Raw genomic sequence first — 21,435 nt, 5'->3', positions numbered from 1 at the left:
ATGAAAAGTAGATGGGATTTAAAATTACTGTTGTCAAAAATAAGAAAATGTTTTCCAAGATACTAATACTTTAAGAATATGGTGCCAACAAATCTGCAATGGATTTTCAATGATTAAAGGACATACCCATGGCAACCTTGTCCCTGGCCTCATGCAGGTCATCCATTGTGATGTTCTCGCCATTGCGCAGAGTGGCAATGATGGCCCCTTGGTTCACCATGTTTTGAATTTCAGCTCCTGAGAATGTACATCATAACATGACAGACATGCTTCAATTTCAGGTCAAACCGAGAAATAATTTTGATTTATACCCTGATCGAGGTCAAGAGAAAATAGCAGGAATTTATTTTCATATACTTCTTATTCTACTTTTTCTCCTAGGTCAAAAAAAGAGGTTTGTTAAGGGTTACGTCCTCAAAAATAGGTATGGTAGGTACACTTTTTTTTATAAGGCTTTATATAAACATCATTGGAGAATGGTGTTGAAGTATTTTTCTGTATGAAGCTTTCAAGGTTTTGACCTACATATTAAAACTCACTATAGTTTTTTTAATTTTTTTCCCAAATGACTATAAAAATGGCAGGGTCGGCGCCTATTTCGTAGGTAGGATCGGGTAACCCGAACCAAATGTAATTTTGTTTAGGCCCTGTAATAGGCAATTTCCATTAAATTAATACATTCATAACATATAAACTGTCTTTTTTACTCATTTTTAGTTTTGTTATTTTATAGTGTCCTACTTTTTCACCAAACAAACCTAAATTCAAACTTGACCTAGATGTCTGGAAAATAATGGTAACGGAAAAAATGACAGAACAAATATGGCAGTAAACACAAAAGTCAAGCTAGAGCTTGGAAACAATGTTAAATGTTTTGTTTTTTATAAATCAAGGGCAATAACTATTGACATACTTGTCAGATTTGGCCATTAATCGAAAAAAAAGATATTGTTTCCATTTACATTATGTCCAAGTTTGAATAAGATTGGAGTAGAAATGTGGATGTGGAAGTCCTGACATTTTCACCTCTATATATAAATTACAACCATACCAACTTCCAAACACATGGAAGGAGGTGTTAATTGTGTTTAGAAAAGCAATTTTCTATCAAATAGCTGAGATGTCAAACAAGCTTTCTTGTTTCTATTTTTTATAACAAAAGGCATACTGGGGTAATTATTTACAAGAATGTAGTCATACTAGCTACCCTACCTGTCATCCCTCTAGATAATGCTGCTAATGCGTCAATATCAATGTCTGGAAGAGAAAAATTCTATTATAATAAAATCTTAAGAGGAACAAGAGCACCAACTGTCGCATAATACACCATCACCAAGTCTGGTGATAAGTGGTTGAACATTAGCCAAATTTAAAGAGCGTACACTGTATAAACAAGGGTCATAACTCTGGAACTACTGAGGCGATATGGATGGTTATCAAACTGTTCAAGATATTCTGCCCATACACATTCTAACCAAATTTGGTGATGACAAGACAAAGTTATGGATCGGACAAAATCAATTTGAGATATTTTTCTATGATCACATGCGGCACCAAAGCTATATGGCTTTTTAACAAAATAGTCTAAGATATTATACCCATACACATTCTGACAAAATCTGGTGATAATTGGACAAAGGCTTCTCAAGTTATTTTGATCAGACAAGACCAATTTTAGGTGATTTCTATAATTAAGGGAAACAATTCAGTAACTCAAGTTATCAAACTTGTCCAGGATAAAATAATGCCAAACTCATACATTTCTGAAATAATTTCACCATTATACTTGGAATAAATTCAAGAATAATTATACATGTTTATTATAATTATTAATGGCCAGTACCATTTTTCTTTTGAGAATTGATTTTTGAACAAAGTCATGGTGTATCACAGACTTTAAATGATGATTATACAAAAAACACTTAAGAGAACTATTTCATTTTAAGATACAATTTTTGAAACATATAGCAAACGGCAAACAGGAACTCTCCCATTATTGAACTTGTTTTGGTTTTTTGGGTGGGATGTATGCTTAAATGAAATTACCTACAGCTTATTTGTTCCAATAATCCATTTTTTTCACTAAACACAACAAATTATAAATCTTTAAATTTAGAACAGTTATAAACTAGATTTCTAAACACATTTGATATACATATACAAGTAAAAATCTGAATCATAATTAATTGACCAAACTACACTCTACACAGACAAAAAAAACCCAGAAATTCTAACCAGCATTGCGGGTCTTTATCTTGGAGAGATAAAGCTCAAACAGTTGTTTCCTTCCCTCCATGTCCGGTGCCAGAACCTCTATCTGTGTATCGAACCTGCCTGGTCTCAGTAAAGCCCTGAAATGTATAACAGTTTTGTATGAGACCTGCCTGTTCTCAGTCAAGCCCTGAAATGTTCAACTGTATTTAACTTGGAGCTCAAAGCGGTACAATAACACTTTAAACAGTTCATTTTCTTTTTCTTAATGTTAACATTACAAGTGATGCATTGAAATGGGCTTCATTTATTTGTATGCTACCTGCAGTACCTGCAGACAGAACAACTCACTTTCCAAATTATATTAGAGCATATCTTTATTATATATAATAACATTAAAGCTTAAACACTTACTTGTCTAAGTTGCCTTTCTCATTTGTTGCACCAATAACAATAACATTCTCTCGCGTATTGAAACTGTAAAACAAAGGTTTTGTATATGCTCATTAGACTGTTTTTTTAAGAAGTGTTGTTTTAGTTTGTGCTTACAATTACATACACATTATTCACCAATCACTGACTGTATTAAATGTTTGTACGATATTAAATCTAGCTCATGTACATGCAAATACATTTACGCATGTACAGTTATGCACTAAAGACTCCTGAAAGTCATGATTTTAGTTTTTTTAAAAATTACCCTACAAATACAGGTACTTTGCCATTACTTACCCATCCATCTCTGCCAAAAGTTGATTCACTGTCTGGTTCGCATATGGATGAATACTTGACTTTGTTCTCTTCCCCCCGACACTGTCTATCTCATCGATGAATATTATACATGGAGCTTGCTTTTTGGCCTCTTCTGTAATAGTGTAATGGAGATTGATAAAAAACTGTTTCAAATAATAAAAAATCGTGTGCCATCATATGTTGCTTTTGCCTGCAAATGAAACTATTTTCTCAGATTGACTACATTCAACTTGATTAAGACAAAAAATGAGTTCAGATTAAATCGGTTTCCCAGATAGAAATAAGTACTTCTTGTGAAAGGCAGGCATCCCAACCCATGACCTCATGGGTGAAAGACCAATACCCCCACTCATGAGCCAGGTGAAAGACAAACACCAAAACCAATGACATCTGGGGTAAAATTCGTCCCACATATCACCTCTGGGGTTAAGGCATACGCCAAGAACAGCTCAATTTTTCATTAGTTAATGTAAATATCAAATCCATTTGATGTAAACACTGAATCAGTTAATTTCTTGCAAATTAACAAGTTCCTTTATAATTGTTTCGATTGAAGGGATAATACCTGCATGTATTTATTTTCATACATTCATGAATATCAATCCATTACAAATCCTTTCAAACATTAAAAGACAATTTTATTCTATATATTTTTCTTTTCTTGTACTATTCAATTTTTCTCTTTCAAAATATACGTGACTAGCTTCTTATATAAAAGCCCTTGTCTTTACTCTAACTATTACTAGGATAACCTTTTTGCACTTGAATTTGTACCACATTCAATTTTTCTATGACAACTGCTATCTTTGAATTTTCACCTCAGGGAGAGGAATTTACATAGGTTTGCCAAACTTGTTTTCCAATCCTTTATTCATTTTTGTACTTGTTGTTCATAGGTGAATAATTTACCTGAATAAATATATTTAAACTAAAAGTTAGCAAACATGAGATGGTTAACATATCCATCATGCATTTACATGAACAATGACTCATTCATGTATCTAATTGAATCAAAGGATTAAAAAAGTCCTTAATAATAAAATATCAGCTTACCAAAGAGTGCCCTCACTCTCTTTGACCCTGATCCCACGAAAACTTCATCAAACTGGGAACCAGATGCGTGAAAGAAGGGAACATTAGCCTCACCTGAATCACACAAGAGATCTTTTAACAATGTCAAATGCATACAGTCATATAGCATATTAAATTTGGATAAACTAAAGTGTTCAATGCTTGTAGCATAAAGAACAGTTCATAAAAATATTGTAATGAAAAAATACTAAGCTCGAGCAATACAGACAACTTAAGCTTATTATCATGTTCATTTTCCTTTTGACTGAATTGTTTTTATATTACCTAAATAAAACGCTACATAAACATCAGATATTTCAAGGAGCAACGCCACTGCTTGTCTCCTATTTTTTTCTCTTTGATAAACAGGGCATAAAATCAACTTATTTAAGCTTGTTAAAGGCCTTGCTGTATTTGTGTGTATTGTTTCTGGCAACATGCCTACTAAGTTTCATTTGAATACCTTGAACAGTTCATGATTTCTGGCCAATGTTTAAGTGTTTGTAATACAATAATGACACCTATGCCATCAACACTTAAGGCTATCACAATACCTCTTCTTTTTTAAATATCAAAAAACAGACAAGCTGCTTGATAATTATAGTTGTCCACTTACCACCACAATTGGTTGGATGACATTTACTATATCTCCAATCATATCATCTAACACACAAACTCATGTTTGCCCAGCTACTGGCAATGTTGCTTCACGTTTGCCAGTACAATAATGGACAAATTCTTTAATGTTCATGTCAGAGTCATAAACTACCATTTTTCAGAGATAACTACCAAAATTAATTATAAGGAAGTTCATACTTCCCGCTCCAAATTCTTAATAAAAGACCTGTAATGAAACCAGTACCTGCTACAGCTTTGGCAAGAAGAGTTTTTCCAGTACCAGGAATACCCACCAACAGAACTCCTGAAATGTAAAGTAAAGCATCAGTCATGAATCGGACATTAACCAAAAAACAAAGTGGTAATAACTTAAGGCCTCAATTAAGTAATAGTATGTTTGGCCTGAGATAACCAACTAACAAAAAAAAGGTGACAAAACAGCTACTTAAGCCAATCTTGAAGTCAGATTTATCTTTCTCTGGTTTTCACCTCATTTCATCATTTTGTTTGTGTACATGTCTGTGTATTTCTGTGTTTGTGTTCCTGTCTGTGTGTACCTGTGTTTGTGTACATGTCAGCATGTTTATGTGTTTGTGTAAATGTCTGCATGTTTATGTGTTTGTGTTCATGTCTGCATGTTTATGTGTTTGTGTTCATGTCTGCGTGTTAATGTGTTTGTGTACATGTCTTTGTGTTTATGTTCGTGTCCTTGTGTTTATGTGTTCATGTCTGCGTGTTTATGTGTTTGTGTTCAGGTCTTTGTTTACCTGTGTTTGCGTTCATGTCCTTGTGTACCTGTGTTTGTGTACATGTCTGCATGTTAGTGTTCGTGTACAAGTCTGTGTGTTTCTGTTAATATCCTTGTGTTTCTGTGTTTGTGTTCATGTCTGTGACTGTGTGTTTATGTACATGTCTGTGTGTTGCTGTGTTTATGTACATGTCTGTGTGTTGCTGTGTTTGTGTACATGTCTGCATGTTTCTGTGTTTGTGTACATGTCTGCATGTTTCTGTGTTTGTGTACATGTCTGCATGTTTGTGTTTGTGTACATGTCTGCATGTTTCTGTGTTTGTGTACATGTCTGCATGTTTCTATGTTTGAGTGCATGCCTGTGTGTTTCTGTGTTTGTGTACATGTCTGTGTGTTTTTCTGTTTAGTTAAAACTTATTTAATTTAATGATCGTGTAACAAGCATTTGCAACTTATATTAATCAATCTCGTCGGCATGATGTTGCGTGAGAGTTTGGTCTTGTGTTGTGGGGGAAACCAGAGGACCTGGAGGAAACCCACTTGTCTGACTTAGCGACCACAAACTCACATGCGCCCAGGCCTGGAATTAAACTCGTGTCGCCTAGGTGAGAAGCAAGTGCACTAACAACTGTGCTAACTGCACAACTGTTTTTGTGTTTATGTTTCTGTACATGGGCCAGGAGGCTATTTAATAGAATCTCTCCTTGGTACAAGACAGCTCCTAGGATTCATAATGAAATTATCCCCAGAGACCTTAATACAATAAGCCTTGAAAATAAAGGTACCTTTGGGCAGCTTGGCACCCATCTTCTCGAATTTCTCATTATCCTTGAGGAAGCTCACAATGTCCATCAACTCTTCCTTCACCTCATCACACTGTAATACAATAATCATTTATGTGAACAAAGAAATCCCACGAAAATATTCATGTTATATCTTATAAGATCCATTGTTTCCAAAAACACATAACAATCAAAGGCTTACACGAAGCATGTAATGTATGAAATTAAGATGTAAAACAAAAAACTAGAAGCGCAGCAATGCGACGAAACCTGGTTTTTGTTATGGGCAATCAGAAATTATAGCCAATTAATTTGTTGTATGAGCAAGTTCAATCTGCAGCTTCATATAAGCTATATTCACACTAAGATTCATCACTATCCATCAATTCCAACTAAGTTGTTGGGCAGAAAAACATTTTTCTATTTTTAGGAACAGTGACCTTGACCCCACCTCCCAAGCTAGCTCTTCACATAAGCTACCTTCGCTCTAAGTTTCATCAATATCTATCAATGCTAACTGAAGTTATTGGGCAGAAACCATTTTTCTATTTTTAGTAACAGTGACCTTGACCCCACCCCACTCAAAAGAAATTCCAAGCTTGCTCTTCACATAAGCTACTAGTACCTACACACAAAATTTCGTCAATATCTATCAATCCTAACTAAAGTTATTGGGCAGAAACCATTTTTCTATTTTTAGTAACAGGCAACCTTGACCATTTTTCTATTTTAAGTAATAGTGACCTTGACCTTAGCCCCTCCCAACTCAAAAGCAATCCCAAGCTAGCTCTTCACATAAGCAACTTACACACCAAGTTTCATCAATATCGGTCAATGCTAACTAAAGTTATTGGGCAGAAACCATTTTTCTATTTTAAGTAACAGTGACCTTGACCTTAGCCCCTCCCCCCTCAATAGCAATCCCAAGCTAGCTCTTCACATAAGCTACCTACACACCAACTTTCGTCAATATCTATCAATCCTAACTAAAGTTATTGGGCAGAAACCATTTTTCTATTTTTAGTAACAGGCGACCTTGACCTTAGCCCCACCCCCCTCAAAAGCAATCCCAAGCTAGCTCTTCACATAAGCTACCTACACACTAAGTTTTATCAATATCTGTCAATGCTAACTAAAGTTATTGGGCAGAAACCATTTTTCTATTTTAAGTAACAGTGACCGTGACCATTTTTCTATTTCAAGTAATAGTGACCTTGACCTTAGCCCCTCCCCACTCAAAAGCAATCGCAAGCTAGCTCTTCACATAAGCAACTTACACACAAAGTTTCGTCAATATTTATCAATGCTAACTACAGTTATTGGGCAGAAACCATTTTTCTATTTTAGTAACAGTGACCTTGACCTTAGCCCCACCCCTCTCAACCTACAGACCAAGTTTCATCAATATATATCAATGCTAACTAAAGTTATTGAACAGAAACCAATGTTAGACGCCCGCCCGCCCAACGACAACCTCATTCTAATAACCCGGTTTTCGTTGAAAACCTGGTTAACAACAAGATGAATTTAACTTTGCAATTGTTATAGACGTGTATTACTCTGTGGTCAAAATCTTATTTTGGAAGAAAACAATGTTATTTAAAGTCATTAGGTTGTGCAACCTTCTTCTACCTCAGCGTTAAAATATAACTACATAAAGCAAAATCAATGTACCTTAATCAAATTTTGCACGTTAAGAGAAAAGAATCTGTAAATTTTAAGGTTTGTTTAAATGTAATTATTACCTCAAAGAAATGTTCAATGTGCAGTGTCCACATATTTCTAAATGGCCCTCGTATATAAGATGTATTAATTGACCTACATGTACCACACACTGATTAAAATCTTATCAACTTACCCCTTTGACATCAGCAAAGGTAACATTGACCATTTCTCGATCAATCTCATAGCTCTGCATGTTCATCAAGTCTGAAACTAAAAGACTAACAATCATTCCAACAAAAGCATTGTTACCTTTACACCATAAAGGCAGCCAAAATCTGGCAACAATATCACAAAAACACTCAAGTCAAATCTCAATATCAACCTAATTTACCACATGAATGAATATTAGCATGATTCAAATCTTGCATGATTTTTAACTTTTTTGAAAACATGTCTTCTCATAGAATGAGTTGATAAAAATATGTTGTCATTATTTCAAAGAAAACTAGATCTAGAGCAAAACCTATACTTCATTGATTGTTAAAATACAAAGGAATTGTACTGAAATACATTTTGGGCTGTAGAATATTTTACTCTTGGAATCTTGACCAAACCTTAATCAACATATTCTATGATAGAATGCACTTTTTAAGGGTGTAAAATATACATGATTTTAATAACTTTTGATGAAATGTGGTAAAATGAGTTGAGACTGAGATTGAGATTTGACTTAAGTATTTTTGTGGTATCGGGCCTGATAATAATGACCTTGAATATGCTCTTTCCCTTATCATGTCCATGGAACAGTTGGCAGGAAAATATCTGTTACCCAAAGGAAATTTAAGCAAACTTTCCAGAGTTGTCTTATGTACCGTATATCTTCAACAAAGCTTAGATGGAAGCACTCTTGACCCCAATATCACAAAAATACTCAAGTCAAATCTCAATCTCAACTCATTTTACCATACTAGTATTCAAAATCTTGCATGTTTTCATTCTTTTTGGAAAAATATTTTCTCATAAAATGTGTTGATAGAAAGACTTTGTCAATATTTAAAAACAAATACCGTAATTCTAGATCATAAAATATACTAAGTATTTTTTAAAGAACAAAAAATTGTACTGAAATGCATTTTTGGCTGTAGAATATATTTCCCGTAAAATTCCACCAAAGGCTTAAATGAACATAAATTTGTGATAGAATGGGCTCTTAGGTGGTGTAAAAAAACATTTTTTTTTTGGTAGGGTACCTGTTGTTGAAAAGGATGTAACCCTAACCAAACCATTTTTGGGCCCTACTTGCAAAAGTGATTAATACGAAACTCTTGTCATTTATTTCACTTCATACCTAATGATAAAATAATGTGAAACATGGTTGGAAATGTTGGGCCCAACAGAGAAGTACTTTAACTAGACTCTTAAAGCGCAATGCAGCTATTTTTATTTTCAAGATTTTGAACAAAAATAGCATACATGCAGATGTCACTGCCTGTCTGTTATGAACATCAGGAAAAGCTTAAGGAATGCTTTATTCGCAACTGAGACTCGCTACTTATATGACGGTATTAACATGGCTTCCAAGTCTCATGTTCTTATAGTTTTATAAGTTATGGCTTAGATTCAAGTTGCTGCACACAACTGACATATATCACAAGGTAAAACCTCTATTCTTTTCTTTAAACAAGAGCTGTCGTAAGACCCAAGTAAACAAACAATTGATGATATCAAAAAATTGATGTATGAATTTGTATGGGACAATAAACCTGACAAAATCAAAAGAAAAGTATTACATCAGTATTACCATGAATATGGTGGTCTGAAACTAACAGATATAGAAAACTTTATTCGCTCACTAAAAACATTATGGATTAAAAGATATCTAGACCCATCTAATACAGGGGATTGGAAGGTTTTTATGCAAGAAAAAACTAAAAAACTATGGAAATAACCTAATTTTTGAATGCGACACAGACCGATGATTCATCAAGCGAATCGCTAATGAGAAAACTTTTCTTAACGATGTTTTAACGTCATGGTTAAACATACAAAATAAACATTATGAAAACCATGACACACCTTTGAGTGAATCAGTAATATGGAATAATAAATTAATGAAACAAAATGAAAATAACTTTTTTTTATAAAGGATGGTTTCAGAAAGGTATAAAATTATTCACCCATATATATATACGATTATAGAACCCACTCTTGCTACAAATTTGATGAAATTAGATTTTATATGATATTCATAAACAAGATTTCCTAAAGTATCTAACACTTGTTAACTCTATACCAGCAGCCTTTAAATTGAAACTTAAAGGTGAAATTATCAACCATTTAGCAACAGCAAAATAAACTGATAAAATACAAGCATCTAAACAAAATTAAACAAACTTCTTTATTCACTACAGCAAAAAGATATTTTCAAACCACAATCTGAAATTAAATGGCAACACGTTTTTCCAAACTTAAGTGACATTATACCATGGAAAACTATTTACAGACAAACGTTAACAACGTCAATAGACTCCTCCCTAGAAGTTTTCAGTATAAGTTTTTGTTAAAAATAATACCAACAAATAAATATCTGTATATATGTAAATTAAAAGAAACCAATCTATGTGACTTTTGTTACATGGAGATAGAAACCATAGAACACTAAGTCTTATTCTGGGAATGTCTGATGATACAATCTTTATATAGAATGAACTAAATAATTTCATTACATCTAAATCAATGAATATTTGCATTACCAAACAGGAGGCATTTTTAGGAATTCTCGTTAATGGAAAAAACACCCTCATTTGTAATTTTCTAATTCTGTTAATGAAATTTTTCATATTCTCAGTAATATATAAAAAAGCAGTACCAACATTTCTAGCTTATAAACAATACTTAATACTGAGAGAAACAAGAGCTGTCATAAGACAGGGTGCTCGACTACGCCGCTTTAACTTAGAAATGAATATAATAATGATATATGTGCCTGTCAATAGCAATAAAAAAATCAAACAAGAGATGTTTGTCAAACATTATGCCCCCCCTGAGCGCCATGTTTTCAGGATTATATGGACAATTGAATGAAATACGTATGGACCGAAATGACAGCTGATTTGTTGCCATTAAGGCAGTTTTAAGATTATGACCATTAAAGTGTGAGGATAGATTGTGTTACGACCATGACCTTGGACTCTATGAACTCAAAATCCAGAGTCATCAGCTGGTCACCAGAAACCTAAATGTCAAGTTCGAGGGCCATGGGTGCAGGCATTGTCAAGTTATCACACAGACAAGTTTTTTTCGTTCAAGGTCACTGTGACATTGGCCTTTGACCCAATGACCCCTTAAATCATAAGGGGTCATCTACAAGTCAGATGCAACTCCAAGTCAAGTTTGAAGGCCATGGGTTCAGGCATTGTTGAGTTATCACTCGGACAACCTTTTACCATTCAAGATCACTGTGACCTTGACCTTTGGCTCTATGAATCCTAAAATCAATAAGGGTGATCTACTGGTCAGGCTTAACATCCATGTCAAGTTTAATGATCATAGGTTCAGGCATTGTTGAGATATCAGTGGGAGAAGATTTGTTAACTTTTTTGCGTTAAAGGTTACTGTGACATTGACCTTGGCCTGAAGACCCCCAAAGTCGATAGGGCTCATCTACTGGGCAGGCCCAACCTTCATGTCAAGTTTGATGACCATAGGTCCAGGAATTGTCGAGTTCGCTTTCAAGGTCACTGTGACCTTGACCTTTGACCCCTAAAATCAATAGTGGTAATCTACTGGTCAGGCCCAACCTCCATGTCAAGTTTGAGGGCCATGGGTGCAGGCATTGTTGAGTAATCACTCGGACAACCTTTTATCATTCAAGGTCACTGTGACCTTGACCTTTGGCCCAATGACCCCTAAAATCAATAGGGACCATCTTCTGGCCAGGCCCAACCTCTAGGTCAAGTTTGAGGGCCATGGGTGCAGGCATTGTCGAGTTATCACTCGGATAACCTTTTACCATTCCAAGTCACTGTGACCTTGACCTTTAGCCCAATGACCCCTAAAAACCATAGGGGTCATCTCCTGGTCAGGCCAATTCTCCAGGTAAGTTTGAGGGCCATGGGTGCAGGCATTGTCGAGTTATCACTCGGGACAACCTTTTACCATTCAAGGTGACTGTGACCTTGACCTTTGGCCAGATGACCCCCAAAAACAAAAGGGGTCATGTACTGGTCAGGCCCAATTCCAAGTCAAGTTTGGGGGCCATGGGTGCAGGCTTTGTCAAGTTATCACACAGAAAACCTTTGACCATTCAAGGTGACTGTTACCTTGACCTTTGGCCCGATGATCCCCAAAAACAATAGGGGTCTTCTACTGGTCAGGCCCAACCTCCAATTCAATTATGAGGGCCATGGGTGCAGGCATTGTCGAATTATCACTCGGACAACCTTTTACCATTCAAGGTCACTGTGAACTTGACCTTTGACCCGATGAGCCCCAAAAACAATAGGGGTCAGCTACTGGTCAGGCCCAACCTCCAAGTCAAGTTTGAGGGCCATGGGTGCTGGCATTGTCAAGTTATCACTCGGACGACCTTTTACCATTCAAGGTCACTGTGACCTTGACCTTTGGCCTGATGACCCCCCAAAACAATAGGGGTCATCTACTGGTCAGGCCCAACCTCCATGTCAAGTTTGAGGGCCATGGGTGCAGGCATTGTTGAGTTATCACTCGGACAAGCTTTAAAATTATTTTACCATTAAAGGTCACTGTGACCTTGACCTTTGACCCGATGACCCCCAAAATCAATTGGGGTCATCTACTGGTCAGGCCCAACCTTCATGTGAAGTTTGATGAGGTCTACCGACGGACCGACCGACCGACCGACATACCGACATGCCTGTGCAAAGCAATATACCCACCCCTCTTCTTCGAAGGGGGGCATAATAAAAAAGTAAACAGTGACCAAAACTCTCGGGGGTCTAAAACACAATCTCATGAAAGGTCTCTTTTAACTCTTCATATATACCAAGTTTGCTCACAATATGTCGACCCTTATTTAAGTTATTCAATATCAACCATTTTTCTATTAATAGTAACTTTGACCTTGACCTTGATCCTAGGTGTCTCAAATGCACTCCCATGAAAGGTCTCTATCATCTCTTCTTATATACCAAGTTTGGTTGCTATATGTCAAACCTAGCTAAAATTATTTGATACATAAGGTGACTTTGACACTGCCCTCCGACCAGCCCACCGGAACAATGACATACGTCATTCTAATAACTTGTTTTCCCTTAGTGAAAACATGGTTAAAAAAAAAAAAAATTCAATCAAGGGCCATAATTCGTATTTAGGGTTTAAATGGAGTTATATAACCTTATTGTAAGATGGTCGTTATTAATTGTGCAGAGTATTAAGTCAATTAAATGAAGGGTTTAAAATATTTTTTATTAAAATCCAAACTTGCCATACAACTTCAACCTGCCCTAAAACTTTAACCTAAGTTTCTAAGTCAATCAGGGGGCATAACTTGTATGAAAGATAATATGGAGTTATGTAACCTCATTGTGTGATGGTCCTGAACAACTGTGTGAAGTATTAAGTGAATTGAATGTAGGGTATAGGACTTATGAGAAAAAATTGTAACTTGCCCTGATACTTTTTACCTGCCCTAAAATTTTAAGCTTAGTTCCTAAGTCAATCAGGGGCTATAATTTGTATAAAGGATAATATGGAGTTATCTTATCTCATTATGTTATGGCACTGAACAACTGTGTGAAGTATTAAGTCAATTGAATGAAGGGTATGGGACAAGAAAAAATCCCAATTTGCCTTAAAAATTTAACCTGCCCTAAAATTTAACCAATGTTTGTAAGTCAGTCAGGGGGCATAACTTGTATGAAAGATAATATGGAGTTATGTAACCTCATTGTGTGATGGTCCTGAACAACTGTGTGAAGTATTAAGTCAATTAATTGAAGGGTATAGAAGTTATAAATATGTATCCCAACCTGCCCTCAAACTTTAACCTAATTTCCACAGTCAATCAGAGGCTATAATTTGTATAAAGGATAATATGGAGTTGTCTAACCTCATTATGTGATGGTCCTGAACAACTGTATATTAAGTATTAAGGGAATTGAATGAAGGGTATTGGACTTATAAGTAACTAGAAATGTGTCCATAGGACACGGATGCCCCCACTTCGATTTTTTGTCACAGAAAATAAGCCATAATGATTATTCAGGATAATCTGCACAAGGGCAAATCCTTTTCAAAAATTAGATCGGATAAGATATTTTTTAAGTATTGTTGGGAAATAAAGGGCCCTAACTCCTAAATGATTAAAGCGATTTCCATGGCTATCAAACTTGATCAAGGTATTATGGTCACAAACATGTGTTAAAAGTTTGGTGAGGATTGGACAAACAGTTTTCAAGAATTAGATCGGAAACAATCTTCGGGACGTATTTTTCAAGTCTTTTTTTGCAAATAAAGGGCCGTAACTCCTAAATGACAAACGCGATTTCCATGGCTATCGAACTTGATCAAGATATTATGGTCACAATCATGTATGTAAAGTTTGGTGAGGATTGGACACATACTTTTCAAGAATTAGATTGGAAACATATATTTTTGAAGTATTTTTGGCAAAAAAGGGCCGTAACTCCTAAATGACTAAAGCGATTTCCATGACTATCAAACTTGATCAAGATATTATGGTCACAAACATGTGTTTAAAGTTTGGTGAGGATTGGACAAACGGTTTTCAAGAATTAGATCGGAAACAATCTTCGGGACGTACGTACGTACAGACAGACAGACGTACGTACGGACAAGGGCAACCCTATATGCCGCCACTTTGTGGGGGCATAAAAATGTTATCAGTATAAATGATAAATTAAAAAATATGACAAAACTCAAAACAGTTAAAATGTTTTTGCCATTGAGTATACACTTTGTTTTCATAACAAGCAAACATAATTTCGAGATATTTAAAGCTTTGGTACCTTGTTAATCATATTAGTTGACTAATTATATATAATAAGCGATAAAAATAAAACTGCACAATGATTAACGTTTTGCACTTACTGTAATTTTCTACACTCATTTTAACATTGGGATTTAGTCATCAATAACCTACTTTAAAATGACAGTTATGTCTTTTTGCAATTAACATTTTACCAAAAACAAGGTATTATGGTCACAAACATGTGTTAAAAGTTTGGTGAGGATTGGACAAACAGTTTTCAAGAATTAGATCGGAAACAATCTTCGGGACGTATTTTTCAAGTCTTTTTTTGCAAATAAAGGGCCGTAACTCCTAAATGACAAAAGCGATTTCCATGGCTATCGAACTTGATCAAGATATTATGGTCACAATCATGTATGTAAAGTTTGGTGAGGATTGGACACATACTTTTCAAGAATTAGATTGGAAACATATATTTTTGAAGTATTTTTGGCAAAAAAGGGCCGTAACTCCTTAATGACTAAAGCGATTTCCATGACTATCGAACTTGATCAAGATATTACGGTCACAAACATGTGTTTAAAGTTTGGTGAGGATTGGACAAACGGTTTTCAAGAATTATATCGGAAACAATCTTCGGGACGTACGTACGTACAGACAGACAGACAGACGTACGTACGTACGGACAAGGGCAACCCTATATGCCGCCACTTTGTGGGGGCATAAAAATCCCAACTTGCCCTAAAACTTTAACCCGACGCCGACGCTGTGACGAGTAGTATAGCCCTCCTTATTTTCTGAATAGTTGAGCTAAAAACAGACATGCTAATACAAAGAAAAACCTTTGTGTAAATATGTCTTTAAAATTATAACTACTGAAAACAATATATAATTAAAATCTACATTATTGTTTTACCGTTCCATCAACTTGGGCTTTCAAAAATAAAATTGTGTAAATATCTACTGAAAACAATATACATTTAAAATCCACATACTTTGTTTTCCCATTCCATCAACTTGGGCTCTCAAAAATAGAAAAAATCCCAGCACGACCAGTCCACCCAGGAGTATTCGGCCATATTTCATTTTCGTTTTGTCATCAGTTTGTGGCGACTTTACGCCGCTCACGAAACCAAGTGTGTACGCCAGTTTTACTTTCTTCTGCACTGACCTGTCATCTTCTGTCAAAACCTTCGGCATTTTGAGGTGATCTATGTCATCTACGGGCTGAAAATAAATGCGAAGAAATTAACGGCAAGTGTACAAAGATTATTTTATTCAATTCAGTTTGTAAATACAATGGAACTTAACAGCTGTCCTTCTTTCAGTGAACCCTGAACATGCTATATATAAACAAGCAAATTCGTTGAATTGATATCCCCCGCCTGATTAGGCAAGATTCATGATTTGGAAATGAAAAGAAGGTGGAATACTCCTATATTAACATGTAATATGGCTGCAGAGAAATGGACCAAGAAAACATTCTGATTAAGTTTTATAAATATTTGACCATGTATAATGCCTCTAGTATGTTCCAAAGATTTTTCTAAGATTTGACCTACTGACCTAGTTTTTGACCCCATGTGATCCACTTTTTAAAGTGGTCCATATTTGATCAAGGTTTACATCATGACCAATTTTGAACATAACTTGACCAATCATTACCATGATATGGTTCCGGACAAGATTTTTCAAAGATTTGACCTAGTGACCTAATTTTCGATCATATGTGACCCAGTTTTATTACGACCAAGAGTTCATCAAGGAAAACATTCTGATCAAGTTTCATGAATATTTGACCATGTATAATGCCTCTAGTATGTTCCAAAGATTTTTCTAAGATTTGACCTATTGACCTGGTTTTTGACCCCATGTGACCCACTTTTAAAATAGGTCGAGATATGATCAAGGGGAACATAATGACCAAGCTTGAACATTTTCTGATCAATGCCTACCAAGATATGGTACCAGACAGACGGACGGACGGAAGGACGGAATGATGGACGGACAACGCCAAAACAATATCCCCCTCCCGAAACCCAGTTTTAAATAAGTCCAAGATTTCATCAAGGAAAACATTCTGATTAAGTTTTATAAATATTTGACCATGTATAATGCCTCTGATATGTTCCAAAGATTTTTCTAAGATTTGACCTACTGACCTAGTTTTTGACCCCATGTGACCCACTTTTTAAAGTAGTCCATATTTGATCAAGGTTTAAATCATGACCAATTTTGAACATAACTTGACCAATCATTACCATGATATGGTTACGGACAAGATTTTTCAAAGATTTGACCTAGTGACCTAATTTTCGATCATATGTGACCCAGTTTTATTTACGACCAAGAGTTCATCAAGGAAAACATACTGATAAAGTTTCATGAATATTTGACCATGTATAATGCCTCTAGTATGTTCCAAAGAGTTGACCTATTGACCTAGTTTTTGACCCATGTGACCCACTTTTAAAATAGGTCGAGATATGATCAAGGGGAACATTATGACCAAGTTTGAACATTTTCTGATCAATGCCTACCAAGATATGGTACCGGACGGACGGACGAAATGACGGACGGACAACGCCAAAACAATTTCCCCCTCCCGAAATCTTCGATTCGGCGGGGGATAAATATCAAAATATTCATAAAAAACAATCAGAGCAACTCTTTGTGGGACACCTCAGACATTACTCTGTTTTGCTGGGAACATTTATGCCAAGTAAATATTAAAACCAACAAATGCATGGTAAAGTAACATACTTGACAATTCAAAATACAAAGAGTTTTCACTTATGAAACCTTGTGTGACCTTGACTTTGATTAACAGACCACAAATTATTGACGCTGCCCGATAACATACCCCAACCTTATTATCTGGGTTATTTATGACTCTTTTTTGGAATAAAACAGTTCCACTTTAAACTTATCTTTGTTTAAAGTCTTCATTTGAAGCAAAATATTGCCTTTCGTCGCAGCATTTATGACATAATTTATCACATGGTATACACACACTGTATAAGAAGTGTCAGTCCATCTAACTTCAGTAATTTATTGTTAAAAGAGACTCCAAATGCCAGCATCTGAGCAAAAAAAACTGCCAAATTTCAAAACGTCAGTGTACTAGGAACCCTGACGCTTATGAATTTGAAGGTATAGCCAATATTCAACAGGAGGTTACCTCAATTCCTTTTTATACCTGTAAATTTCTTCAGCAAACATTTTTTTCCATACCTTGCTTTTAAATCCAAATCCGAGTGGTCTCTTCTTGGTCCCCTTCACTGGGTTCCTTGATTCATTCATATACAAACCAATGAACCTTTTCTGTGTGAACAGCACTGCAGCTGTAACAAATTCATCTACGGTATAACTAATTACACGTCACTGAAGACATAAAAGCAATTACAAGGAAAGAATGGGCAGGTTTATTTATTTTGTTGTAAAACTTACTTGATTTTGATCAGGGTCAAGTATTTCTATATTCTTTATTTAACCCCAAGTTCTAAACTAGAACAAAATTTCCATTTTTCATTAATTAATAAACAAAACTTTTTTTATTATAAAATTCAAAAAAATCAGTTTGAGTACTGGTTTAAAATTCCAAGCAACTTGAATATTACAAACTAGAGAAAATACAAACAAAGGTAATACCCTGATTCTGTGTTAGGGATGAAATACTTTTCAAAAGAGCAGGATTTAAATGACTAGTCTTGTAAAGAAGCTCTTCGGCAAAACCTGAAAATTAACAGTATAACAAGTGCTAATTTCATAACAAAACAAGAAAGAAATATAACATTTACAGTGCTGTATTAAAAATGTGAGGTGAAAAACCAACAACAATTGGTTAAGTTGAGTGATATTCATTGTCAGATAAAACAGGTGTATTTCAAAAACTGCTGTGTAGTAGTGATGTTCAGACGATCGATATTGTTAACGATCATAACAACTTAACACTTCCGAATTAATAAATGCAGAAGAGAATTGGCGGAAACGAATTGAAAATTGATTGGATGGGCCTGAAATCTGTGACAATGAATTGTATTTGGTCATAATCCATCATCAATTCAACAGGCGATTTTTGTGTCTTTTTCCAGTTCATTTGCTTTGGTGAGTTTCCGCCAATTTTCTTCTTTGTGTTCATTTATTTAATTCAGAAGTGTTCAGTTCTAATCATTAACAATATGACCAAAAGCAACAACATCAGTAAAAAACTTCTAACGTGCACATAACATAAGCATAGTTAAGGATAACGAGTTATTGAACAAGAATAAACAATTAAGGTATTCTCAAAAACCAATTGAATATGGTTTAATACTTAGAGTGAAACAGATTATCAATAGTCAACCCTAACCGATTTCCAACACTTCTGTAAAGGCTTCTATTTCTGATATTTTATCTCAGTTGTTTCATGTGACTGGCAAGCTTACTAACATTTTTAACAGTATCCTAGTTTTCTAATGATATCAAACTTGCCAAATTATATATGCTACAGTATCCGTGTTTTCTAATGATTTTAAATTTACTTAATGTATGCTACAGTATCCATGTTTTCTAATAATATCAAATTTGCAAATGGTATGCTACAGAATCTGTGTTTTCTAACGATATCAAATTTGCTAATTGTATGCTACAGTATTCGTGTTTTCTAATGATATAAAATTTGCAGAAGGTAAAAAACAACAAGTATATTTAAGGTTTATGAACTTGTAACTTCACATCACATTTCCACTTATTGTATCTAGTTCTCTAAATAATATTTCATACCTGATTTGTTTTCAAAGAATGTTGGCGAGGATATATAGGAGCTCCGCCAGTTTTGGTAGCTCCTGGCATCTGGTTGGGGGGTTAGGAACATTGGCCACACTTTTTGCAAATTTCTATTTTCTAACAATTGTTCTATACATCGCTGAAGGTCTGCACTGAGAGAGATATCTGCTTTTCTATTCTGCTGAAAGAAAATAGGCGCCTTTTTGTTATAAAAAGATAATAAGATGTTACAAGATGTCAACTATAAAAACTAGATATGAAATTGCAGTCAACTATTTGGAAAGTCAACCTATAAATGACAACTTTATTTTATGGACTATCGTCAGTTATTCATTTTTTGATTATGTTTTTAAAAGTTAGAAAAAATTGCGGTTCCTGTACACTTCACTTCCTCTCATTATGATCTATCACTGTATTCAAAATGGGCAAGGTGCTATTGAAGAGGGGCAGGGTGGTAAGATGGGCACATTGTTTGGGCTGAATAGAATCTGAACATCAGATGTGACAGAAACAGTAGTCAAAATAAACACAAACCCCGAGCTTTGCACTGGTAAAATGTCATATGGGCTTGCTAAAATTCTGAATTTTATATAGCAGAGCTTGTTCAAAAACTTGATGCCAAGCAAAAGGATAAGAATTCGGACTTGTTCACCCAAAAGTCTTATTTCAATGACTGTGTTTATTTGAAGTGATATTTAAATAGGTTTAAACTGCCCAATATGTAAAATGTGCATGCATGCGTAATCATATAATAAGTTTTATTAAAAAAAGAAATGTTTGATTAAAAAAAATAAACATCTTTAACATTTAATTCTATGAAGGCAGAAGGGTGCCCATGCTGGTCTCCATGAGGGCAGAAGGTTGATACTTAAAATAGTGCAGCACTCTTCCATAATTCTTTAGCTAATACCCCATGTATGCATTGTAACTATAGATCTTTGTAATGCATTGAACCATTATCGCTTTTAGCAAACATTACCTCGCTCCTTTTTTCTTCTGTGTTCTTGCTGTGCCTTCCTGTATATGCTGCAGTGGTCTCAGACCTGTGAGCCTGTGGTCTGGCCAAATGGATGTTCTGTCTGGCAGCAGCAATCAATGTGGACATTTGTGACATCACACCAGCCAGGAGCTGTAACATACAATATAAAAAAGGTGTGAACTGAAGTTAACCTTTCAATATAAAAAATATGATTATGTGTCATTGTGATGTTGTAATTTCTACATCAAAACAAGAGCTGTCACAGTATGTGACGAATGCCCCCCGAATGTGAAATTGACCTATGAACAAGGTCAGTACATGAAAAGTTAAAGATCAAACAAATACATATGGCAAGTTATTTTAAATTGCCTCTGAACATAAATAAATACCACCCATACTTGACAACCTACATTCATATGTCCTTATATTCAGCATTCCATTGTGAATAAACACTAAGTGTATCTTTCACCTTAGAGGTAGGGACATGGGTCTTGCACGTGACACGTCGTCTTGGTATGTCGAACACATGTGGCAAGTTATTTTATTATCTGTCCATACACGGTAAAGTTGAAGCCCAGACACGACAACATATACTCTATGTCCTTATATGCAGCATTCCATTGTGAAAAAACACTAAGTTTGACCTTGACCTAAGAAATAGGGACACGGGTCTTGCACGCTACACGTCATCTTCGTATGCCGAACACATGTGGCAAGTTATTTTAAAATCTGTCCATACAAGGGAAAGTTACAGCCCCAACACGATAATCTATACTCTATGTCATTATATGCAGCATTCCATTGTGAATAAACACCTAAGTGTGACCTTGACCTAAGAGGTAGGGACACAGGTCTTGCACGCGACACATCG

The 21,435-nt window shown here is 35.3% G+C and overlaps 1 protein-coding gene across 3 annotated transcripts in view; it reads right to left on the bottom strand.

Annotated features, from left to right (window-relative positions):
* LOC128233665 (ATP-dependent zinc metalloprotease YME1L-like) overlaps positions 1-21,435 on the bottom strand; it is a 30,406-nt gene that overhangs the window by 5,756 nt on the left and 3,215 nt on the right. The window contains exons 2-15 of one of the 3 annotated variants that reach the window (XM_052947451.1): positions 20,565-20,714; positions 19,583-19,766; positions 18,470-18,553; positions 18,053-18,162; positions 15,814-16,045; positions 8,042-8,118; positions 6,187-6,277; positions 4,898-4,957; positions 4,018-4,110; positions 2,944-3,076; positions 2,626-2,688; positions 2,236-2,351; positions 1,213-1,257; positions 127-237 (exon numbers count right to left, since the gene is read on the bottom strand). In XM_052947451.1, the coding sequence (XP_052803411.1) occupies positions 127-237; positions 1,213-1,257; positions 2,236-2,351; positions 2,626-2,688; positions 2,944-3,076; positions 4,018-4,110; positions 4,898-4,957; positions 6,187-6,277; positions 8,042-8,118; positions 15,814-16,045; positions 18,053-18,162; positions 18,470-18,553; positions 19,583-19,766; positions 20,565-20,714 (1,549 nt within the window). The remainder of the gene's footprint in view (positions 1-126; positions 238-1,212; positions 1,258-2,235; positions 2,352-2,625; positions 2,689-2,943; positions 3,077-4,017; positions 4,111-4,897; positions 4,958-6,186; positions 6,278-8,041; positions 8,119-15,813; positions 16,046-18,052; positions 18,163-18,469; positions 18,554-19,582; positions 19,767-20,564; positions 20,715-21,435) is intronic. The other 2 variants (XM_052947454.1, XM_052947453.1) reach the window with 2 other exon arrangements.

The sequence above is a fragment of the Mya arenaria genome, chromosome 5 (assembly GCF_026914265.1).
Source record: "Mya arenaria isolate MELC-2E11 chromosome 5, ASM2691426v1".
In the NCBI taxonomy this organism is placed as follows: domain Eukaryota; kingdom Metazoa; phylum Mollusca; class Bivalvia; order Myida; family Myidae; genus Mya; species Mya arenaria.
The sequence above is the reverse complement of the archived record's forward strand: the minus strand, read 5'-3'. Positions and strand labels throughout refer to the sequence as shown.